Genomic DNA, 26912 nt, shown 5'->3' with positions numbered 1-26912 from the left:
TTTTTGTCTTCCGATGACTTTATTAGTAGATAAACGACAGCGTCACCTGCAAACAACCGAAGACGGCTGCTCAGATTGTCTCCAAAATCGTTTATATAGATAAGGAACAAGAAAGGGCCTATAACTCTACCTTGCGCAACACCAGAAATAACTTGTGTTTTACTCGATGACTTTCCGTCAACACATCTACGACAATTTTCAACTGTTATACCAATGGTTCCTGAATCGACGTTCTTCCTGTGTTCAGCCTGCACCCTTTGTGACTGAAGCCCTTCTTGTGTTTTCCCGAGACACTCTAGCCTAAAAAACCGCCCAGTAAATGCCACACACCCCCTGCTACCCTTGTAGCCGCCTCCTGCGTATAGTGGGCACCTGACCTATTCAGCGGAATCGGAAGCCCAACCACCCTTTCGTGCAAGTCGAGGAATTTGCAGCCTACACGGTCGCAGAACCGTCTGAGCCTCTTATTCAGACCCTCCACTCGGCTCTGTACCAGAGGTGAGCAGTCGGTCTTGTCGACTATGCTGCAAATGGTCACCTCTGTTTTCATCTTGCAAGCAAGACTGGCAGCCTTTACCACCTCTGTAAGCCGCTCAAAACCGGAGAGAATCTCTTCCGATCCAAAGTGACACACGTCATTGGTACCAACGCGAGCAACCAGCTGCAGTTGGCTGCACCCTGTGCTCTTCATGGCATCCGGGAAGACCCTTTCCACATCTGGCATGACTCCACCCGGTATGCACACGGAGTGCACATTGGTTTTCTAACCCTTCTTGTCAGCCAAGCCCCTAAGGCGCCCTATAATGCGCCTAACGTTGGAGGTCGCAACTACCAATAATCCCACCCTCTGTGATTGGCCGAATCTTGCAGGCTGAGTGTTTTCCTCTGAAACAGGACAGGAGACAGCATTTGGCTCAGCGACAGTGTCAGCCACAGACATCACCTGGAACCTGACAAACCGGGGAGGCCTTACTTGAAGCCGCCTGGGAAGTCTTTCGCCGCCTGCTACGCCTCGGGGCGACCTCCCGCTCGACCACAGATGAGGGGTCAGCCTCAGTGCGAGCAGTAACTGGATTGGCCACCGGTGAGGGCCGATCGGAGGACTCTGACGTGCTGGACGTCCGTTGGATCCACACGGCCGGCCCACAACAGTGGTGCTCATCCACTACAGCCTCAAGCTGTGTTACCGGAGCCATCACAGCCTGAAGCTGAGAGTGAAGTCTCACCAACTCGGCTGGCATCCGCACACAACAATCGCTGTCCGTGTCCATACCAAAGACAGTGGAAAACAAAACTATGCAGATAAACGGACTATCGGCACGTGCTGCGTAACTCTACTGTAGAATCTACCGCAAACGCATGAACTGTGCCCAGTAATACGCAGACATTCGAAAATCTAACTACCGGAGCACTCAAGTGAAACTAAATACTTCGGATACAGTTGTGTCGCAGCAGTGCAAAATAGATCTCGATGTGCTGGAATCCGAAGATGATGGAATCCATATGCACTAGCACAGCTCAGTAACTGCATAATACACCCTGTACCATTACTCACAACTTATACCACCGCCACCAGCACGCTTCCCTGTCTGGCAATCTAGTACACTACGTGTTGAGATTTCCGAGCAGATCTACAGGCTCAGCGAGCTGGTCGTCAAAGGTTTCTGCCCACACACTGAGGCTTAACTGAGATTGATTGTCCGTGGCAATTGTGTAGTGAATGTTCTGATTAGTCCACTTACAGATGCTGAGATTGGCGTCGTCCACTGAATTTTACTGCGCACGGAAATTTACTGGCGTGGAAGCGATATGTGCCTAGACATATGTTCGTTATACCTACATTGTTTCTCACCGTCTCAGGAGATATTTCAAAAACTTGGTCCAATTATTTAAATTACCCTCTATAAACAGGTGCGTGACCCTACGGCATTACTAAGGAAATGGCAGCTAGCTATGTCCCAACGGAGCCCAAGGGGTAGTGGTGAGTGAAGGAAACTGACAATATACTTTAGTAGGAGCAGTGTCGCCTTTGTTTTACAACTTCCACCAAGCTGTGCAGGTTTATTCTCTGTGCCCCTCTCTCCCTCCGTCCCTCCCTCTCCACACTGTCACCGAATGAGGACCAACACCTGTATTCCTCTAGAGCACTGTTCGTCGAACTGCGGCCAGCAGGTAGCATGCGACATGAATCCAATGTTCGTGGCGTCCAGGGTTCGGAGCTGCTATTTGTAAGAACAAGCATGTAGCAACTACCAAAAACGTCAAACAGCGATACGAGCATATTAAGAGCGTACTTTTCTTTCTCGGTAATAAACAAACATACTAACAGAGATAATAATAATTCAAGATGTGTTTAATTTTAATTTGATGTCGGCGAATTTGACCGTGAGCTAAGTAAAGTTGGCCGCTTAACTTACGGCCAGAGGGGTAAGTAGCACGGCCACTGCAGGGTTAGAGGATGTGAGAGGAGGAATGTCTTATCGTTTGTCTTCCAGTGGTGACAACTCAAGGGGGAGCGCGACTCTACCAATGAGTTGCTATGGGATACATTTTGAGACGGAGGTGCCATGGATTTTCGAATGTGCATTACAGAGACGGTCATCTTAAAGGGCAGTACATATTTGTAGTAAGGAATGTGTAATTACACTACGGCTGTTATAGTACAAAGAAAAATTACACTGAAAACATTTCATGCATTTGAATAAAAGTGCAATTACCATTAATAATCAATCGTTTACTCACAACCGGCCGGAGTGACCGTGCGATTCTAGGCGCTATAGTCTGGAACCGAGGGACCGCTACGGTCGCAGGTTCTAATCCTGCCTCGGGCATGAATGAGTGTGATGTCCTTAGGTTAGTTAGTTTTAATTAGTTCGAAGTTCTAGGCGACTGATGACCTCAGAAGTTAAGTCGCATAGTGCTCAGAGTCATTTGAACCATTTTGTTTACTCACACAGGCAACACAATAACACATCCTAAGGCAACTACAGTGTGACAACTTTCGCTTCACTGGTGTTGGAAACAATTGGCAACAGAGAACAGTCGACATGAAGTGTGACGAATAGTGCGTACATTTAAGGATCAATGCTCGAGGGCCGGCGGCCAACTTACCGCGCCCGTGCTAAAACACTAATTTATGTAGATTATTACCACCCCGCAATATCAGTATCGACTCTTGACCACGGAAGGCTGACGACCACTGCTTTAGATCGTGGTTAACGCATTCCGAAAGTTCGATCACGCCGGTTGCTCATCGCAAAGAAATGCTTTGGTGCTTGGTACTTGTAACATCATAGATTAAGGGTCGACCTGCGACAGCAATCGCACAACTTGCGTACTGGCCGCTAGACGCCGCCGCGAGCGCAACCGTATATAAGTGCCGACGGCGTTCGGCCAGCTCTGATCGTTTTTCTACCTCTTCTACTATGGCTCTGACTATCCTTTCAACTTTAAAAAAGAACCAGCACAAAAATCAGGTAAAGAACATAACCACCATGTAAGAAGGAGAAGCGCCTCAGTAGCGCTAAGACTTCGCCCCCCAGCTGAGGGTACAACCCTCCGTCATGTGCGTCTGCGTCGGACAGCTCTAATTTTGTTGGCATCTCATTTTTGCCTATTCTCTTATTTGCTTAGTTGCTTAGCTCTTATTCGTTTGTGGCTCATGTTATTGTTCTCTCTTTCAGCCATTCTGATTGTTTTGATTTACTCCCAATTGAGAAGTGCTCATTTTGGCATTTCACTTTAGCGTATTTCTCATTTTGCTAATAATATGCTCCTTAGCTTTTTACAGTTGATTGATTAACATAGTCTCATGTACTGTTTGTTCATTTCAGCCTGTTCATATTTTGATGTTCTTTAAATACTGTAATAATTATCGGTAGCATTTCTTCCCTTACACTTGTGCAAAGTATTCTCGATGTAGGATTTGTTCTCTGACACGGGTGTAAGGTTTTGAATATAAATTATATACGAAACTGTGCTGTAAACGGAATTTATTTATTCAGTTTGTAGTACATCAGACGACAATTTTGTGAGAGATAACCCTAATGTCAGCGTCAGAGAAGTTGCTGCTGTACAAGGTAACGTTGACCGAGTCACTGTATGGAGAGTGCTACGGGAGAACCAGTTGTTTCCGTACCGTGTACAGCGCGTACAGGCACTATCAATGAGGGAGAAATCTGAGTGGCGAACCCATGGAAATAGTCTTTAGTGATCCCCTTTAAAAATAAAAATTTGTGTGACACTGAAACACGTGACACTGTAGGCACTCAAAATTTATATATATAAAATTATACGTCACACTGCGCGAACCGTATGCACTGTAATGCGCGACCTCCGTACCCCTTGATATAGACGTCGGAGCAGCGGCCGCCGCCGAAGAAGTCCTTCTCGTCGAGCGGGACATCCTCGGTGCCGAGGACGACGACGCGCAGCTCGAGGTCCCGCGGCTTCCGCGGCGAGATGTCGAGGGGCGGCGGCGGCAGCGCGGCGGCGGACGGCAGCGGGAAGAGGTCCAGCCAGAGGTGCAGGAAGCCCTGCGCCAGCCCCGGGAAGGCGGCGTGCAGCAGCGCCCGGCGCTCCACGTGCTCCGCCACCAGCCGCGGCCGCCACGCGCGCAGCGCCTCCAGCGCCAGCTGCTCGCGCCACTCCCAACCCCGCCGCTCCGCTGCGACGCGAGAAACACCGCCAGTTTCTCTACTGAGACGTTTCTTTAACGTCTCTTGCAGACTTTAGACGCATGGGCGGCAATGCAGTATGGAGATCCCGGTTAACTTCTTCTTTGACTTTCATGTATATGCCTAGTCACAGCTACGAGTTCAACGGAAAAATCTTACTTTTTAAACATTTTGTTTTTTGCTCCACAGCTTTCCCTTAGTCTCAGTCAAAACCTAATCAGCTTAAAAATATACTCTGTAAGATGTGTGTACACTACTGGCCATCAAAATTGCTACACCGCGAAGATGACGTGCTACAGACGCGACATTTAACCGACAGGAAGAAGATGCTGTGTTATGCAAATGATTAGCTCACTCACACAAGGTTGGCGCCGGTGGCGACTCCTACAACGTGCTGAGATGAGGAAAGTTTCCAACCGATTTCTCATACACAAACAGCAGTTGACCGGCAATGCCTGGTGAAACGTTGTTGTGATGCCTCGTGTACGGAGGAGAAATGCGTACCATCACGTTTCCGACTTTGATAAAGATCGGATTGTAGCCTATCGCGATTGCGGTTTATCGTATCGCGACAATGCTGCTCGCGATGGTCGAGACACAATTACTGTTAGCAGCTTATGGAATCGGCGAGTTCAGGACGGTAATATGGAACGCCGTGCTGGATCCCAACGGCCTCGTATCACTAGCAGTCGAGATGACAGGCATCTTATCCACATGGCTGTAACGGATCGTGCAGCCACGTCTCGATCCCCGAGTCAACAGATGGGAACGTTTGCAAGACAACAACCATCTGCACGAACATTTCGACGACGTTTACAGCAGCATGGACTATCAGCTCGGACACCATGGCTGCGGTTACCCTTGACGCTGCATCACAGACAGGAGCGCCTGCGATGGCGTACTCAACGACGAATCTGGGTGCACGAATGGTAAAACGTCATATTTTCCGATGAATCCAGGTTCTGATTACATCATCGTGATGGTCGCATCCGTGTTTGGCGATATTGCGGTGAACGCACATTGGAAGCGTGTATTCGTCATCGCCATACTGGCGTATCACCCGGCGTGATGGTATGGGGTGCCATTGTTACACGTCTCGTTCACCTCTTGTTCGCATTGACGGTACTTTGAACAGTGGACGTTACATTTCTGATGTGTTACGACCCGTGGCTCTACCCTTCATTCGATCCCTGGGAAACCCTACATTCCGGCAGGATAATGCACGACCGCATGTTGCAGATCCTGTACGGGCCTTTCTGGATACAGAAAGTGTTCGACTGCTGCCCTGGCCAGCACATTCTCCGGATCTCTCACCAACTGAAATCTGGTTAGTGGTGGCCGAGCAACTGGCTGGTCACAATACGCCAGTCACTACTCTTGATGAACTGTGGTATCGTGTTGAAGCTGCATGGGCAGCTGTAGCTGTACAGGCCCCCCAAGCTCTGTTTGACTCAATGCCCAGAAGTATGAAGGCCGTTATAACGACCAGAGGTGATTCTTCTGGGTACTGATTTCTCAGGATCTATGCACCCAAATTGTGTGAAAATGTAATGACATGTCAGTTCTAGTATAATATATCTGTCCAATGAATACCCGTTTATCATCTCTATTTCTTCTTGGTCTAGCAATTTTAATGGCCAGTAGTGTATTTCTATTTCTGCTGTCAAACCACTATTTATGAAAGATGTTTATATTTTATTAATAGGATTAAGTAGGAATAATTAATAATTGTCATTTTGGAAATAATTGTGGTAGTAGGGAATGTCTGCACCAAAGGATTGTTCTCGGGAGAGACCGCTCATTGATATAATTTTAAAAAGGCGTGAGAGACCGCGTATGGATACATTTTAAGAAAAGAGTGGGAAAGACATTGATACATTTTGTAATGGTAGCAGGGATTGTCTGCACCAGAAAGTATTGTTGGCGGGAGAAACCGCACTTAAGCGTTCGTAGGAAGTCAGTAGTAAGCGAGATGCGAAGCCAGTCGGTAGCTGGTCTGAAGTGAGAGGTTGAGAGGAGCGGTGTACTTGACAGCCACCAGCTATGATTCACAAGAGGATAATAAACGGATGTACAGAGACACCAGCTAACTATTATCATAAGAGGAACTGATGTTATTGAATTATTTTTGTGAGAAGCTCAAGACTACTGAAGGTATGTTTGCGCAATGCTAATTGTAACATTATTGACAAAATTAAGTCCCATTCGAACGTTTGTAAAATCGTTTCATTACTAACAGTAAATATTTGAAGAATCGTTTTCAGAATATAATTAATTTTTGCCAGCAATATTGCATTACTGATTATAATCCATCCCAAAACCATCAACGTAAAACTTTGCAAAATTTTATTGTTGTCCACAAAAAGTTTAACTATGAATTACGTAACTTCAGTCAAATTAATTAAAGAGTAACGTCAGCTTTGCTATTAAAGAATAACGTCAGCTTTGGTAATAAATACAGCCACTTATTATGACAGCCCACTAGCAGCTAATAGAGTATAGTAACACAGAGTAAGTATATTCATGTCGCAGTTCCATGTAGCAGTCAGATGGCGATCCAGTAAACCGTAAAAAAGGTAAGGCACAGGTTTGGGTTATTGCGGGGCGTCTCCAGACACACAGGGGCAAGAGTGCGCATCTATGCATCGTGCTACTGAAGTATCCACACACTATATACTGTGTACATCATACAACAAGTACAATGAATTTTTAACATGGTTTATGTTCACTAATGTAAAACAGACGTTCAATCCCTATTTTACCCTCCTAGAGTCGATTTTGTGTTTTCTAAAATAGCCTGAGTTCTTACTCAGGTTTCCAGCTCTCTCCATACAAATTTCATACTAAGTTACCTTCTCATTTGTAATATTAGTACGGAACTGTCGACTACACAGTTCTTACTCCATCAAAGTTTCAAATGTTGTTCTTCTTCAGAATATCCTTATACAGGGTGTCCCAGCTATCTTGTCCACCCAAAATATCTCTGGAACAATAACAGCTATTGGAAAACGACTTTCACCGGCATCAATGTAGGGCTCGGGCCCATGAATGTACATATTTTGAAACATTCTAAAACGAAAGCATATGTGTTTTTTAACACAAACTTATGTTTTTTTAAACGGACCTCCTATACTTTTTCTTCAGCAATCCATAGCATGACAAAGCACATACACAATGGCGTTGATGGCATCGCAATGTTCCCATTACATCCCGAGATATTAAGACGCGAAGTTGACGCTTGAAACACCCGAACATGCGCTGCTAGCGCACGTCCTGAGGCTCAGGCGTGAACCCCATGCTGCCCGTAATCGCGATGTGATTGACATGCGTAATCACACTTCCATACTTAGAGGAGAATTCGTCGCCGTTCTAAACAGACTGTTTATAAAACGATCGAGAACATCGAGTTCGCCACAACATCTGGAGACAAGAAGAACCGCATACCAGTGGATAGTGTTGCTGCTACTGCACTTGTCGATGGACCTTGTGTTTTCTGTGGTTGTAGACTTAATTTCAATATTGACATTAATCATAGACTTATCTCGATAAGTATGGAAGTGTATTACGCATGTCAATTACATCGCGATTACGGGCAGCATGGGGTTCACGCCTGAGCCTCAGGACGTGCGCTAGCAGCGCATGTTCGGGTGTTTCAAGCGTCAACTTCGCGTCTTAATATCTCGGGATGTAATGGGAATATTTCGATACAATCAACGCCATTATGTATGTGCTTTGTCATGCTATGGATTTCTGAAGAAAAAATATAGGAGGTCCATTTAAAAAATCATAAGTTTGTGTTAAAAAACACATATGCATTCGTTTTAGAATATTTCCAAATATGTACATTCATGGGCCCCAGCCCTACATTGATGCCGGTGAAAGTCGTTTTCCAATAGCTGTTATTGTTCCAGAAATATTTTGGGTGGACAAGATAGCTGGGACACCCTGTATATTATTAATTAATATCCACTTCGTTCCCGCTTTTCACTTTTTTACAGGTTTCTTTTTTAGGTTTCCGGATGGCCTTAGCCCTTTTTCTTATTTTTGGACGTTTGCACGTTTTCAAGCGAGACGTTTTAAATACTTTGATGAGAATGTTGGGAATTGTACTTTTTTCGGCTTTCAAATAGATTACTTCTATCGATTGACTGTAAGCAGACACGGAGCTAAACACTTTACTTCCCATTACCTGACACTGCCAAAATTCTAGTAAGTTGTTTTATGTATTTGTGTACAGGTAAACACCTGGTAATGCAAATATAGTTTGCGAAACCGTTTGTGTCTTTGAATAAAGATTTTTTACAGTTGCGGCTGTCCTTCTTATTCAACATCTTCACAAGTATGATAAAGTTCACAAGGTAAAGACTGTTAGTCCTGTTGTACAAGCAATCACAGAATATTTAAATTCGAAACTATCATTTGGAAACTTCCATTCGGTACAAGACAAATGTCGCACAGTCAGACAAACCATTGATATCAAGACATCTTACTGCGTGCATTTCAAAATGTCATATGTTTTCAGAGAGAAGAAAAAGTCAGTATAAAGAAGAACTGGTTACAGAACTGTAGGTTATAAGCAGAGACCAACCCTACATCATCCCCCCTCAGCATCTAAACCAATTGCTGAACAAATGAAACACACACATTGGTGTAATATTATACAATATATACTGTAGAATATTACACCATTGTTGTTCGTGTTCCATTCATTATGTATAAAATATTTTAGCAAGAACCGACGGAACGTTCAATCAATGTAAGTCAGGTGCTTACACTTCTCGAGAATTTCACAACTCGACCAAATCGGGTAACTTTCTTTAGTGAGCCTCTTGGAGGTATGGGTTACTCATTCACAGGTGAAGTGCTCTGTAGGTTATCCTGTCGGCCACTGGTATTTAAGTTCACAAGGATGTCGGCAGGTTTTAGTCCGTCAAATGAGATGTCAGTTGGCACATCCTCACAAATTCAGGAGTTGTATTATGCAAATCTTTACAACGAAATGGTATTTCCTTTACCTTGTGTGAACATTCTGAACGGCGTAGTTTATCCACTTATAACGTAACTGAGAAGTGAATGCTGGACGATATACTTCTAGTTTGTTTTCCAACCTTACAGTGATATCACCAGGCAACATTAGAGTTGTGCCATACAGCATTTCAGTATCTCTTGAATTATTTTCTTTGGTCACAAATCAACGCATTCCTAGGAGAATTTTAAAAATGAAGTATTTCCACTTATTTTCACCATTTGCTCCGGAATGATGTCACTTCCTTTATTTTTACCATGTGCTCTGAAGGCTGCCTCGAATGTTCGATGGCATCTCTTTATTTTTCCCAGTTAATCGTGAATGATATGCCGTAGATTGTGATAATTTAGAACCTCAAATCTTACCCAATGCAAGGACAGCTCTGGTTGAAACTGTGTTCTTTGGTGAGTTACTATTTGGTTAGTTGCTCCAAATCTAGTGACCCAGGAGATATAAAATGCTCACGACACTGTTTCTGCTCGACCCTCACGTAGTAGAATGACTTCTGTCGGAACCGACCGATGTAATGTCAAAGGTAGATCGACTAGATCAACTTGTACCATCCTAAATAGTCCCTCTGTGGCTGGAAACTGGCCAATAGGAGATTTAGTATGTGTAGTGACTTCGTTCCTTTGGCGTGTAGTGCATGATTTCGCCCATTTTTGGATTCCTTGTTCGATGATTTACCAAATAAATCTGCACGTTACTAATTTCACATACTGTGGTAATACTGAAGAAACCTAATACCTAAATTGCTGAGGAAAATAAGGACGAATGTTACTCTTTGATACATCACTCAATAATAATCTTCCACAAAGAATTTCCTGCTGTTTAAACTTCGAATTCTTGATCATTCACTTGAGAGTCTGCTATCTTTTCATAACTAGTTGGTACAAATTCTTCCGGTCTGAATAGGTTGTCTGCCACAGTATTATCTACAAGTAATACAAGTTCATTGTTTACGTTCAGGAATGTTGAAAGAACTCCATTTGCAAGATCCATTTAGCATTTCTCGAACTGCTTTAATTCATCCTCTACCTTCTGTACGCTTCTTTTGTCGTTTTTCTTGGTATTCTTCAAGTAATCATTTAGAACAGCTTGATGTTCAGCGACATGTTCCAAACGTCTTCGGTAAAAATTCACTGTGTCAACGAAACGAAGTCATTCTGAGACGGTTCCTGGATTTTTATAGTTAGTTATCGATTTTACTAGTTTTGGGTTGGTTTGGTACCTTCTGTGTTCATCTACATCTGCTGTACATCAACATCGACATGGATAATCTGCAAATCACATTTAAGTGCCTGACAGGGGTTCAATGAACCACATTCACGATTCTCTATTATTCAAATTTCGTATTGCGCGTGGAAACAACGAACACCTATATCTTTCCGTACGAGCTCCGATTTCCATGTTTTATCATGGTGTTCGTTTCTACCTATGTAGGTCAGTGTCAACAAAATATTTTCGCATTCGGAGGAGAAAATTGGTGATTGGAATTTCGTGAGAAGATCCCTCCGCAACGAAAAACACCTTTGTTTTAATGATGTCCACCCCAAATCCTGTATCATTTCAGTGACTGTCTCCCCTGTTTCGCGATAATACAAAACGAGCTACCCTTCTTTAGGCTTTTCGAATGTACTCCGTCAGTCTTAACTGGTAAGGATCCCACACCGCGCAGCAGTATTCTAAAAGCGGACGGACAAGCGTAGTGTAGGCAGTTTCCTTAATAGATCTGTTACTTTTTTCTAAGTGTCCTGCCAATAAAACGCAGTCTTTGATTAGCATTCACCACAACATTTTCTATGTGTTCCTTCCAATTTAAGTTTTTCGTAATTGTAATACCTAGGTATTTAGATGAATTTACAGCTTTTAGATTAGACTGATTTATCGTGTAACCGAAGTTCAACGAGTTCCTTTTAGCTTTGGATGACCTCACACTTGAGCTCACACTTTTCGTTATTTATGGTCCACTGCCAATTTTTGCACCACACAGATATTTTTTATAAATTGTTTTGCAGTTTATTTCGATATTCTGATGACTTTATTAGTCGATATACGACAGCGTCATCTGCAAACAACGTACGACAGCTGCTCAGACTGTCTCCAAATCGTTTATATAGATAAGGAACAGCCAAGGGCTTGTAACAGTACCTTGGAAAACGCCAGAAATCACTTCTGGTTTATTCCATGACTTTCATTCAGTTACTACGAAGTGTGACCTCTCAACAGTAAATCACGAATCCAGTCACATAACTGAGACGATATTCCGTAAGCACGCAATTTCAATATAAGCCGCTTGTGTGGTACAGCCTTCCGGAAATCGAGAAATACGGAATCAATCTGAAATTCCTTGTCAGTAGCACTCAACACTTCATGCGAATAAAGAGTTGGTTGTGTTTCACAAGAACAATGTTTTCTCAATCCATGTTGATTTAGTGTCACTAGACCTTTTCTTCGAGGTAACTCATAATGTTCGAACTCAATATATGTTCCAAAATCCTGCTGCATATTGACGCTGTGATATGGGCCTGTAATTTGGTGGATTACTCCTACTACCTTTCTTGAATATTGGAGTGGCCTCTGCATTGTTCCAGTCTTTCAAGTTTTTGGGTACGGATCTTTCGTCGAGTGAACGGTTGCGTATCATTGTTAAGTATGGAGCAATTACATCAGCATACTCTGAAAGGATCCTAACTGGTATACAATCTGGACCAGAAGACTTGCTTTTATTAAGTGATTTAAGTAAATTCGTGAACTCAATACACAGATTCTCCAATATTCATTCTTAAACCAACATTGTTGAATCGTTCAAACAGGATGCTTAAATGTTGAGTGTGCTCTTCTGGAGAGCTAGAAACTATCAGTATATCATCTAAGAATGCAAAACAGAAATCTAAATCTCTCGAAATTTTAGAAAATCTCCGAAAGGTACTGGGTGCATTCCTGAGGCTAATGAAACGGAATTCACAAAGTTCAGATGGTGCACTCACAGCACACTTTTTCTTATCACTTTCAGCTAGTGCGATTTGGTAAGATGCTTTGAGGAGATCAACCTAAGAGAATATTTTTTGTTTGGATCACGATGGGGTCACCACTTGTTGGTCCTGTAGTACAATTAATCACAAAACACAGTATTTTAAATTCTAAACGTTATTTGGGCACAAATAGCACACACTCAAACAAAGCAACTGATGTCTAGACTTCTTTCTCTCTCTCTCTCTCTCTCTCTCTCTGTGCATTTCAGAATGTAATTTATTTTCAAAGAAAAATAAAGGCAATTCAAAGAACAACTATTTATAGTACTGTAGCCTGTGAACATAAACATAACTCTACAAAGAGTAAACAGCGTTTTCAAAGATTATATATATTTCCAGAATGAATTTTCGCTCTGCAACGGAGTGTGTGCTGATATGAAACTTCCCTGCAGAGAGTTTCAATATGTATGTTTCCTTAATCCGTGCAATATTCTTCAAATCAATAAATGTTTTCTACTACACATTTTCTAAAGTTCTTACGTTCTTCCTCAGGTTTCAAACTATCTCGATATCAAATTTAATCGAAATCTCTTCAGCTGTTTAGCCATGAAAAGATAACAGGCATTTGTAATTTTAATTTGGATGTAGAATTCGCCATTTGCTTAAAATGTAAAGTAGACAACTATTCATCATCATACTACCGTTCAGAATCAAGCACAAGCCGAATCTGGTCATTGATATAATCATGGCACTATATAAGTATCATTTTAACGTCAGGTTCGTTGTTGTCGTCGTCGGAATCAAAGTGGTTCTGGAATAGAGACTCTTTCTTCACAAGTAACGAAGACATTTCAACGGTATAAGCTTTAGTTATAGTGACTGAAATATTTTTTAAATATTTAAACTACATTCTTAAGTAATTTTATCGCAAAGACACAGTAATAATATAGGTATTGAAAATCACATCTATGTGCCATGTCTACCAGTGGACTGATCCTGAGATGGCACACACACGATTTAAGAATACTTCATTACAGAGCATTTGAAGCTTCAGGCATTCTCAGTGTCTCCATACTCTTGTCAAAGCAATAAAACTACAGAACATCGCACGTGGCTCCAATTGCAAGCAACAGCAAAGATAAAGTGTAATCACTGAACTCAGGAAATAATAGCAACTCGGAAATCAAGTCACAAGCACCGAAAAATACCAAGAATAATCAAAAAATTTATAAGGCTCTTGATAACTGTTACAAGTATCCGTAACCGAAAATTCCATATCAACATATAAAAATTGTGAAAAGAGCATTCAGCGAACAGTTTGGCAGAGAAATAAGTTTCTTAACAAACACACCCGCAAAAAAAAGTGGATGCACTGCCTGAAAAAAAAAACAAAAAAAAATCCCGTTAAGTACCTAGAAGAGGAGAAGGGGAGGAAGAGATGAAATGAAACTTCATGGATTAAGACTGTACTTTAAGTTATTTCAATGATTACAATATCGAATCAAATTTACAAAACCTCGTTAGTATGAATCCACTTGTCATTACGACACGGCACCCACTCTGATCTGGATACAAGCACTAATTCGGTCAGGAAAGGTGTCATAAAGTCGTTGTATCCTCGCCTGAGGTAAGCTAGCGCACAGCTGTTCTCAACATCCTTGATGCTGGCACTGAGACGGAGTTCACGGCTGAGCTGGTCCCACACAAGTTATATCGGGGGCAGGTTTGGGAATCTTACTGTCCATGGGAGTACAACATCACAATATCGCAGACAGTTCATAGGGGCACGTAGCACGTGTGGACGAGCATTGTCCTGTTGAAAAAAGGTTTCACGATACTGTCACACAAGAGCTAACACAGGAGGGCGCAGGATGTCTGTGACCAATCGTTGTGCCTTCAGATTTTCCTCAGTCACTACAAGCAGTGACCTGAAGTCACACGAGGTGGTACCCGAAACAGTGACGCCTGGACCAAGACAGACGTGCCCTCTAAGTCAAGAAAAATGGAAACTTTCTTCAGGTCACCGTAAGACTCGGCGACAGTGCTCATCCAAGGTAGTGTAGTACCATAAGTTGTCACTATATACTATGTGATACCATTCACGAACAGACCAAGCTTATCAACCGTGGCAACATTCCAAACTAAGATGTTTGTATAGTGCTCTTAATGGTAGCCAAGTCATTGGATAGTAATGCACTAGCGCCACAGCTGTTAGTCCCTGAAAAATGGTGTGGGATGATCAGAAAGTTGTAGCGGATTCGTTGTACGTTTTCGGATCGCAGGTGAACATGTAAAGGGGTTCCCATGACCCTGGTACAAAATACAGTGGTCCTGCCTTGTGATGGCTCGACACGGTCATCTGGAACTTTGGCGAGTATGCCTGTCGTTATGTTCCTATGCAGTCCAACACCAGGCCACAGTAAAATCCAAATGATCAACAGATCTGGATACTGCAGGATTGAACCAGCTGGCTAAATGGAGGCCCATAGTTAGCGTCCGTTGAAACTCTGCAGGTCCAAGTAACTCTGTCTCACAAGAGTTTACTTGCCATAATATTTATGTAAAGAAGATTGACCAATGCATCAATCGCAAATGTTCAGTAACAAACATCCTGATAGGATTCAGAATCAACTAATAAGTGAAACGTCTACCAAAAACTGTCACACATATTCTAAAACTGAGAATGAATGAAAGACATTAGAGAAATTAGGATCCAGCCCAGACATGTCAGATGGAATCTGAATAAAAGTTGAAAGATAAGACACGACATGAAAAATAACCAAGCTTCTAGGAAAAACGGAAATCAAAGAAAACTTGACATATCCCATTCTGCACTGTACTGACGACATTAGCATTTGATGCGACTTCTATTAGCCATTAAATAATAACCATTCTTCTACTGACATAATTCGTTTATGTGATTTGAAAATTGTGAATATCAAATAACAAAACAAATAATATTGTTGTAGTACTGAATAGTAAGGGGTTGAAAATATTAATTTTTTATATTAAAACTCACTAACATTGCCACAAGCAAATTCAAGTCATACTAGAGACAGAGGTTGAAGCACGGAGCCAGTCTTTATATCGCAAGTGAGTCAGGCCTTAAACACATTACAACACTGTCTGCCGAGTGACAATACGCATTCAGCGATTGTAACAGAAAACCAAAGAATATGAGACACGGATATGTGTCTCGTAAGACAAGGTGTAAGACACTCTACCTCTTACACAAGAGCAGATAGCGAGGAACTGACACAACAGTTAACAGCCCGTTAAACGAATATAGCAAAATAAAGAGCATTCACCTACTGATGGAGAAACTCACTGTTTCTCGACAACACCACACTGCATGGTGATACCACCACTGAACTTCTACGTGTAAGACAGTAACAGGGCCTCTTGAGCTTCATGTTCCTGTTCAACACTCCTGCATCTTCAGGTGCCCACCAGGTGGTAGAGAAGAGATCAACCTACCACCCGACTACCGACACAGTAAATCGCAGTAGGATCATCAAGGGTCATCGTGGAATTTGGAGTGGGACTGAAGACATTCCAGCAGCTAGAGCGAGATGGCTTCGTGCTGGACAACGGCCGCCCCTGCTCGCCGGAAACCCCCACAGCCTGGGCTCGCTAACACTTCTCCTGGGAGTGCAGTTACCGACATGACTGGACAAACGTCAGTTAGAGTAATACGCTCAGCTGAATGAGCAACATGTGCGGGTGTTGTGGAAGAACGACGACCTGTAAACACTGTGAATGAATGATTGAACTCTGACAATGTTTTACTGGCACCGAAGATGCTGCATAGGTTCCCAATAGGTATCCTGAGTGCAGAGGTGTGTCTTCTCGGCCCGTCTGTACTATAATGTCTTGCTCTTTTGCTTCACCTATGTTTTTGTAGAATGTCCGTAAGAACCAAATTTACACTCACCTCCTTTCCCACTGAAACGCCAAAGATACTGGTATAGGCATGCGTACTCGAATACAGAGATATGTAAACAGACGTAATACATCGCTGGGATCAGCAACATCTATGTAAGACAACACGTAGTGTTATATTTGGCGCACGAGCGATGGGACCCAGCATCTTAGAGGCAGCGATGAAGTGGGGGTTTTCCCCATACGATTATTTCACTAGTGTACCGTGGACATCAGGAATCCCGTAAAACATCAAATCTCCGACATCGCTGGAGTCGGATAAAGATGCTGCAAGACCGGGACCAACGACGACTGAAGAGAATCGTTCAGCGTGACAAAAGTGCAACCCTTCCGCAAATTGCTACATATTTCAATGCTTGGCCATCAACAAGCGTTAGCGTGCGAACCATTCAACGAAACATCATCGGTATGGGCTTTCGGAGGTGAAGGCCCACTCGTCTACCCTTGACAAGTGCACGACACAAGGCTTTACGCCTCGCCTGGGCCCGGAACACCGACATTGGACGGTTCATGACTGGAAACATGATGCCTCGTCGAACGAATCTCGTTTAAAATTGTATCCAGTGGATGGACGTGTACGGGTATGGCGACAGAGTCATGAATTCATGGACCCTGCATATCAGCAGCGGACTGTTCAAGCTGGTGGAGGCACTGTAATGGTGTGGAGCGTGTGCAGTTGGAGTGATATAGGACCAGGGATACGTCTAGATACGACTCTAACAGATCACCTGCATCTATTTATGTCCATTGTGCATTACGATGGACTTGGGCGATTCCAGCAGGTCAATGCGACACCCACACCTCCAGAATTGCTACAGAATGTCTCCAGGAACACTCTTCTGAGTCTAAACACTTCCGCTGGCTACCAGACTCCCTAGACATGATATTGAGCATATCTAGGATGCCTTGCAACGTGCTGTTCAGAAGAGATCTCCACCCCTCGTACTCTTACGGATTTATGGACACCCCTGCAGGATTCATGGTGTCAATTCCGCCCAGCACTACTTCAGATATTAGTCCATGCCACGTCGTGTTGCGGCACTTTTGCGTGCTCGCGGGGGCCCTACAGGATATTAGGCTGGTGCACCAGCTTCTTTGACTCTTCAGTGTATAACTACACACACGTAGGTTGGTAAACCTTTCCAGTAACCGCATGACTCATCTACATCTGAAACTATAAAGTAACTTTTTGTCATCATGACACAAACAATTGCATATTTCTTTCATAACAACCGTTTTGTACCTGTTAATCAGCCATTTCAATTTGTATTTATACTGCATCTCCCAGTAAAACACACTGTATTATGGAAGTGAGCAGGGTGCAAGGTTGTTGTTGTTGTGGTCTTCAGTCCTGAAACTGTTTCGATGCAGCTGTCCATGCTACTCTATCCTGTGCAAGCTTCTTCATCTCCCAGTACCTACTGCAACCTACATCCTTCTGAATCTGCTTAGTGTATTCATATCTAGGCCCCCCTCTACGATTTTTAACCTCCACGCTCCCCTCCAATACTAAACTGGTGATCCCTTAATGCCTCAGAATATGCCCTACCAACCGGTCCCTTCTTCTTGTCAAGTTGTGCCACAAACTCCTCTTCTCCCCAATTCTACTCAATACCTCCTCATTAGTTATGTGATCAACCCACCTTATCTTCAGCATTCTTCTGTAGCACCACATTTCGAAAGCTTCTATTCTCTTCTTGTCTAAGCTATTTATCGTCCACATTTCACTTCCATACATGACTACACTCCATACAAATACTTTGAGAAACGACTTCCTGACACTTAAATCAATACTCGATTTTAACAAATTTCTCTTCTTAAGAAACTCTTTCCTTGCCATTGCAGTCTACATAGTATATCCTCTCTATTTCGACCGTCATCAGTTATTTTGCTCCCGAAATAGCAAAACTCCTTTACTACTTTAAGTGCTCATTTCCTAATCTAACTCCCTCAGCATCGCCCGACTTAATTCGACTACATTCCATTATCCTCGTTTTGCTTTTGTTGATGTTCATCTTATATCCTCCTTTCAAGACACTGTCCATTCCATTCAACTGCTCCTTCAAGTCCTTTGCTGTCTCTGACAGAATTACAATGTCATCGGCGAACCTCAAAGTTTTTATTTCTTCTCCATGGATTTTAGTACCTACTCTGAATTTTCCTTTTGTTTCCTTTACTGCTTGCTCAATATACGGATTGAATAACATCGGGAATAGGCTGCAACCCTGTCTCACTCCCTTCCCAACCACTGCTTCTCTTTCATGCTCCTCGACTTTTATAACTGCCATCTGGTTTCTGTACAAATTGTAAATAGCCTTTCGCTCCCTGTATTTTACCCCTGCCACCTTCAGAATTTGAAAGAGAGTATTCCAGTCAACATTGTCAAAAGCTTTCTCTAAGTGTACAAACACAACAACAAGTCGACACTGCAAGGTGTTGCAGTGAATTACCGGTGGACTGGTCGGTCAACGGCAGGGAGTACGTGGCCCCGGCAACACTGAGCGTGTCGTCGGCCAAGTACTCAGGAAGACGCAGCCCCTGCTTCCTGCACAGGCCATCCAGGATCTGCGTCGGCCGCTCTGCGTCGCGCCACGCGTTGTAGCCCTTCCTGCATCCCAGGTGCTCCTTCAGTGCTCAACGTCTCACCCGCTACCAACAGTTGGCTATATATGTTTGCAACATGATGGGTATGGGTATGCATTCGATGTTAAGCTCCTCGAATGATTTATTTGCTTGTACGGTATAATAACGTCACATTTAGTGGATGGGTGCTGCATCAAATGAAACAATGTTGTCATGACATATTCCTCGCACAAATTATTTACCATTATCTCTCTTAGCCGAGTGGTCTAAGGTGTTGCAGTCATGGACTGTGCGGCTGGTCCCGGCGGAGGTTCGAGTCCTCCCTCGCGCATGGATGTGTGTGTTTGTCCTTGGATAATTTAGGTTAAGTAGTGTGTCACCTTAGGTTCAAAATGGCTCTGAGCACTATGGAACTTAACTGCTGAGGTCATCAGTCCCCTAGAACTTAGAACTACTTAAACCTAACTAACCTAAGGATAACACACACATCCGTGCCCGAGAGGGGATTCGAACCTGAGACCGTAGCGGTCGCGCGGTTCCACACTGTAGCAGCCGGCTGTCAGCTTAGGGACTGATGACCTTAGCAGTTAGGTCCCATAAGATTTGACACACATTTGAACATTTTTTGAACATTATCTCTCTGACAATAACCTTGAAATGTTTAAAGACTTAATTTTTTATCAATAGAATAAAATTTTAGTTCGAATAAATTAGAAGTGGTATACTAGAATTCTGCGACGGAAGTTTTAACAGGTTGACTACAGAAAGGACGTATTGTAACAACAACGACGCTGTACTATTAAACATAGAAGTAATTTTTCCATCTGATTTTTCGATAAACTTGTGTAATTGATGTTCTGATTTCAATTTTTTTGTTTCACGCCATTGTGTTAGGAAAACTGTAAATAAGTTTCAATGTGAATATTAATGTTTATGTCAAATGCCAAGTAATATTGTAATAGAATTGAAATGTAACAAATGTTGAGAGTGTTGTAAGATGTTTAAAATTATAACTATGCGTCTGGTCCATACGTAGGCAATGTGTTATGATATGTAGAATGCAAAACCTCGGGTGAATACCCGGCCTGTCAGGGAGCGGTAAAAGGTGGATGGCAGGCGAGCGCGGGAAAATGTGGACGGGCACTGCACGGCACAACGGGCTCAGCAGCAGTTAGAGTCTGGCACTGGTTTGAGCAACACCTGCTGGAGCGAGGAGGCCCTCCTGGAAGACGTAGCTTCACTGAGCCTCGGGTATGTCGTTCCAACACCCATACAGCATGGCAAAATTCCACAGGCACTAAATGGGAAAGTATTGCGACGCTAAGAAGAATTAAAGTGCCATAGCTGTCGTTGTATGTGTGCTCTGTGCCTCGTCATCTCGCTGCCCGCCAACCGCCGCATCGATACTAGCAGGTTGAAACTTTTAGTACTGTATTCGAATGGATCAGAGAGTGAACTGTTTGGAGTGTTTGTTTGGTGTAATAATAACCTAAATTTTACCAGAAGTTTTCCATCATTTAATTATCCTCACAACTAACCTAGACAGGGCCCTTTCCAAACGTTGTGCAATCCGAGTGTCCCGAAATGAAAATTAAAACTGTGTTAATTATTTGCAGAACTAGCTACACTGGAATGGTGTTTAAAGAAATGTTTTGTTAATGAACCAGTAAATGTATAGCGAAGAACTAAAGAAGTCGAAAGATAACTTTAGTATTGATACAGTAATGAAGTTTATTATTTCAAGACAGATTTAAAGGCATTTAAATGAGCAGTAAATAAGATGAAAAGAGTAGTAACTTATAAACTGGAAATCTTGAACGCATAATAAACTCAGTAATCATTTTTTAAATACTGCGATCATAACAGTTTCAGGGTCCCCCCTCAGTCATTTGAATTCTGAAGTGTTCTAAATTGGTTCGACCAGCAAAAGTTAAAGTCAATATAAAAGTCAAAATTTATCAGTGTTTTATCTTTATCAAAATTGATATATTGTGTGTGGCACGAAAGTGCAATTCCTAGGGTAACCTATGCCAAATTTTAATCAGATTAATAGACAGCGTAATGTTTTGTAGTATACATTATAGTGTACTGTTATGTATTTATACATATCAGTACAGAACGTGAAACTATCAGTTCAATAGATTTTCTGCTTCTAAAATTCGACTATCTTATGCAGTGTTACAACTTGTTGTTTTGCATGAATATATACCAACTTGTACAGGGAAGAAATTCAGTTAATGCCTAATTAAGCTGGCGACCGTATTATCATGTAATTGGTAGCATCTTCTGGGTTACTTTTGGTCCATCCTGACGTGTAGTTGCATTTCGAACTTACTTGACGGATCATTGTTATTACAGAGTAGATGTAAGTCTGATTTGCCACCTTCCAGGTACACACGGTCGGTATCTATGCGAAAATCCTTTCCCATAAGGTAGATACCGCTCACTTACCATAGCACAGGCTTTAACGAGTAATGTGTTAGCGGAAGTTACAGTATAATCTGATGGTAATCAATGTTTTGAATATCTGGTAGGTACTGAAAATTAACATCCGACCGGGACAAATTTTCAAATGTCACTACATATTCCAAACATTGCAAGTTCCGCACTTCTGAACGGATAGCACTGATTTAGTTTCGTGAAACTGCATCTTTACTGAGTCATCGTCATCGATATATTCGTTTCGTTTCAGTGAATTCAATTCATTTCTAAATGTTTCTGCTTCTCCACCACGCGAAAGCAACTAATTATTTTTGGAGCTCTAGTGGGGTGGACTCCGTGGTGCGTGTTAAGTCCCATGGCGGCAAGATTACGAGCTTATAAGGGATATTAACATATTAGAAACACGAAATGACAGGAAGATTCGATTTCAGCAATTTTATCAGACGGATTATGTCAAACGACTAGGTCCATTCATTAATTAAAACTACTACATAAATTACTTTTCAGAGTAAGAGATCGTCCTTCAGACTCGGTATTTACGTCATTGTTTAGTTTTTATTTGACATTTATTCATGAAAGTGTAGTCACCAAGCACAATGTGTGAAGGGTGGTCAATTGAAAGGGTGACTTTCATTTTGTGTTACTGCATGTTACATGTTGGTTAAATTCAAAGTCAATAATATAAAATGTAATTACGAAAATCTATTTACGCTGTAGAGAGTTCTTTTGCACCGGCACAATGGAACTACTTATTAACAGCATGTGGTGGATTCCAAAACACAACATTTTGGGTGATCCGAAACTGAGGGTTAGTATTGTCAGTTAGTACTTTCTTCTAAGGACTCCATCAGTTACGATCAGGAAATAACAACATATTTTGTTTATCTGCTTATTTAGTGTATCACATTTCAATTTATAGCTAGTGACAATAGAACGAACCTCATACCAGACTTTGGACTTCGTTCTGCTATACATCAAATGTAGCTGTACAGCGCATATTACAGGTTGTGTACGTATACATTAACTGTTGCTTCTTTGATACTTCAGGGAGGAAACGGAGGTAAGAAAGGAAGAGTATTGACCGGTAAAATACAGAAAAATGTGTCAGAAAGTAGAGGGCAGAATGTTAATTTTGATGTTATCTTCCATTGGACAAATGAACTGACAAACTAGAGTTTGCGATGCATTTAAGGCCGCGTTCGTCATCATAGTTTTCCTACTTATTATTCTTAGATATTCTACATCAAGTTATTGCTGAAATAGAAGGTCTGGATCTCAATGTGTCCTCGCACTGTTGTAACTGAGCTGATATGATAGATAGACACATATGAGTTAAGTGCCTCCCTTAAAATACTACCATGAAATTTTACACAGAGATTACCTGGTACCGTTAATAGGCAACAGCAATACATATGAAGTTTCGAAAGTGAATCGTTGTTTATAGTAATTAACAATGAACACATACGATGTTTAGATATAAGCATTTGCCACCGCTGCTGAACAGACTATGACTGTAATATTAAATAGGAACAAACTTTCCGCGAGGAAAATCTGTCATCTTCAATAAGTGTAATTATTCGTCTCTGGCTTAAGTTATTCGTATTAGAAACAGAAGAGCCCGCTGCCAGATTGCGCAAAGTTTTGGTGGTTGGCTACATAACTACGTACTTAATCAGCCCACAGCCATAATGAACTGGAGACGAAAGCTGGTTCAACACGTATACAGATGCAAATCGAAAGAATGACTCTGACAAATATAGCAGTGGCCCGGAACATTACTGTCTTTCCACTTGAGGAATTTTCTGATTTGTAGCACTCCTGGAGTAAATTAAATTTAAATAAACGAAACAGTTTTGTGGAAAGTACCGGAAGCACGTGAATGTTGTATCGCAGAGAGAGGCAAAGCAAGTGAGGGCGTGTTACCAACGTGTGGTAGGAGCGCGGGAGCCCGCAGTGCGCTCGGTGGTCGCTGTAGAGGCGCTGCTCCAAGTCGATCCTGGTCTCGCCGATGAGGTCGTCGCGCGTGGTGCGGTCCCAGTCCATGACGCGCACCGACAACTGCCAGTCCCTCGGCAGCACGCACTCCAGCTGCAGCAGCCTGCCCGCCCAACGACACTGTCCACTGACCCGTCTCAGGCTGAACGTTGTGGTCTTATGATAAGGTATGGTAGTCGTGACGAAGAATAGCTGATGATAATGCAAACGGTCGTAGCAATCTATAAACATACAAAATATAAGAAATACATGTTCCATACGCTGCTACACATAGTCAGTGCATCAAATGAATTCCATAGCATCTCAAGCCTATTAATATATATATATAAAGGTGGCTGCATGTAGGATAATAAATTTTCCTCACACTACTCTTACAGCAGATTAAATGTGGCAAAACTCAGAGATGTTAGTTAACTACGAGTGAAGATGAAGCAAGAAAGTCTTTGAGTTCACGCCATATTTCCGTTAGACTTCTGGTTGTCTTGAAGACAAAAGGTTATTGACTTTTGGAATTCTTCTGTAAAGTTTTTAGGGAACGTGATGCCCACTTCTTTTCCGGAAAATGCCGGTAAAGGCCTCTGTCTGAACAGGCATTACCCTTTTGGCTGCCACGATAGAAAGGAGGCGTTTTTCGGGCACTTGATATGGATCGCACTGAGAGATGTGGTGCAGGTAACGGAAATCATTATGCAGTGTCCAATCACATTACTGTGCAGTGCGGACCGCTGTGATACTTGCAGGAAGAGACTCAGTGAGGTGCTGCAAGGTACCATCAGGGATGTGGAGCCATGCCAATTCCAGTACCATGCCAGCTGTGCTAGATTTCTCAGTTGAGAATCGATGGTGTCAACAGCTCTCGAGGGATTTAAGTCCGGGGAGTTTGGTGGCCAGGGGAAACTCATCCTGGTGTTCTTCGAACCACACACGTACAGCGCGAGCTGTGTGATACGTTGCATTATCCGGTGGACGAGATCATCCAGTGAATGCCACGAAAACATTTTCCAGACCGTATAACGCTCCCTCCGTGTTTGCTTTCAGACGATTTAGCCTTACATGCAAATGACCATTTGTCTGATGGAGCACAAATCGTGTCTCATCTGAAATGGCCACCTGTAGCTGCTCAGTGAATGTCCAGTTGCAATATTGACGTGAAAATTCCAGCCTTCATCACCGCTGAACAGCAGTCAGTACAGGTGCATGAACCAGACGCCTGCTGCTGAGGCCTATACGCAGCAACGTTGGCTGAACAGTCGTTGAAAACACAGTGATAATACCCCCTTTGTTCATCTGGGCGGTCAGTTGCTCAACAGTTGCACGTCTATTCGCCCGTACACATCTCCTCAGCCGTCGTTCACGTTTGTCACGTATGGCCCGTTGTGATCCACGGTTGCCTTGGCGACGGTTATGGATAGCGCCCTTTTGCCACATACGGTATATTTTAATCGCGGTGGCACCCTAACAGTTTAAAAAACTTAGCCGTTTCGGAAATTCTTTCACCTTTGGCCGAAAGCCAATTATCATGCCCTCTTAGACGTCGCATAAGTAGCTCCGTTTCTGCATTACGACTACGACTACATTGTTTACCGAGTCTCCCGAAACGCTTTATGCACCAACCAATGTTAGTGCAGCTACGTGCCGTGTGCGTGTGTGGTTATTGATGGGTGACGTCGACCATTGGCAATGGTCACATTAATGTGACAAGGTTGTCTATATTACGTATGTTTCAAATGGTCTTCAGCCTGCCTCTCGTTTAGTTGGATGATGTAAGTGTTGCATTTTCTTAGAGCAGGAACACGCAGTCACTAAAGAATTATTCTAGTTGCATCACAGAAAGCATGTGAAGCTACACTGCTGAAATGTGTGTCTTCTCACGGCATCTTCTAAGCACAGTTGATGCATGACTTTGTGTGGTTTGTAACACGTGGTCAAGTATTATATCGCTTCAACTTTTGGCCATGTACATTTGTCAACATCTTTAATTAGAAGCCCGACAACTTTCGATAATTTTGCTTACATTATGGTGATTTACACAATATTGTTTAACCGTTTCTGCAACCAAGAGCAATAATTTTCGACATATTTTCTTCCATAGTTCCCCAAGCTCATAATTACCGATTTACAACAGTTGACGCTAAGAAATCAGCAAGCACTAATACGCAGGTATTTTGTTTCAACACACGAATTACACTCATGCTCATAAATTAAGGATAACTGCAGAATGTGGCGCTAATAGCATACGCACATGCGGAAAGCACACGACACAGATATGTAAGTCCACGGTATTGGTCATAAGTTGAGAAAACCGTCCCGAAACACATGTGCTACAAAACGCCACTGTTTCCTGCGCATATACCCCGACATCAGTATGGGATATGATAACCATATACATATACACAGGCAGCACAACGGGTTGGCATACTCTGGATCACGTGGATCAGCAGCTCCTGGTGTGTAGCCTCCCATTCTTGCACCAGTACCTGTCGGAGGTCCTGATGTGTCGTAGGGGTTTGAAGACGTGCAGCGATACGTCGACCGAGAGCATCCCAGACGTGCACTATGGGGTTTAGGTCTGGAGAACAGGCAGGCCACTCCATTCGCCTGACATCTTCTCTTTAAAGGTACTTCTCCACGATGGCAGCTCAGTGGGGCCGTGCGTCATCATCCATCAGGAGGAAGGTGGGACCCACTGTACCCCTGAAAAGTCGGACACACTGGTGCAAAATGACGTCCCAATACACCTGAATGTTACAGTTCCTCTGTCACAGACATACAGAGGTGTACGTGCACCAATCATAATCCCACCCCACACCATCAAACCACGACCTCAACACAGGTCCCTTTCAAGGAAATTAAGGGATAGGTATCTGGTTCCTGGTTCACGCCAGAAGAAAGCCCGGCGAGAATCATTGTTCAGACTATACCTGGAGTCGTCCGTGAACATAACCTGGGACCACTGTTCCATTGACCATGTACTGTGTTCATGACACCAGGCTTTACGGGCTCTGCTGTTACCACGGTCAGTGAAATACACCTTGCAGGTCTCCGGGCGAATAAACCACGTCCGTTCAGTCGTCTGTAGACTGTGTGTCTGGAGACAACTGTTCCAGTGGCTGCGTAAGGTCGCGAGCAAGGCTACCTGCAGTACTCCGTGACCGTCTGCGGGCACTGATGGTGAGATATCGGTCTTCTTGTACACTGTGGGCGTCCCTTACTGTAGCGCTTGGACACGTTTCCTATCTGCTGGAATTGTTGCCATAATCTTGAGATCACACT

General features: G+C 43.0%; 1 protein-coding gene across 1 annotated transcript in view; it reads right to left on the bottom strand.

Annotated features, from left to right (window-relative positions):
• Nucleotides 1-23697: 23697 nt before the first annotated feature.
• LOC126272809 (otoferlin-like) overlaps nucleotides 23698-26912 on the bottom strand; it is a 189848-nt gene continuing 186633 nt past the window's right edge. Inside the window, exon 20 of the mRNA XM_049976035.1 lies at nucleotides 23698-23860. Within this exon, the coding sequence (XP_049831992.1) occupies nucleotides 23777-23860 (84 nt within the window). The 3' untranslated portion in view covers nucleotides 23698-23776. The remainder of the gene's footprint in view (nucleotides 23861-26912) is intronic.

The sequence above is a fragment of the Schistocerca gregaria genome, chromosome 1, assembly GCF_023897955.1.
Source record: "Schistocerca gregaria isolate iqSchGreg1 chromosome 1, iqSchGreg1.2, whole genome shotgun sequence".
NCBI classification, from domain to species: Eukaryota; Metazoa; Arthropoda; class Insecta; order Orthoptera; family Acrididae; genus Schistocerca; species Schistocerca gregaria.
Note: the sequence above shows the minus strand (reverse complement) of the source record. Positions and strands in the feature narration are given on the sequence as shown.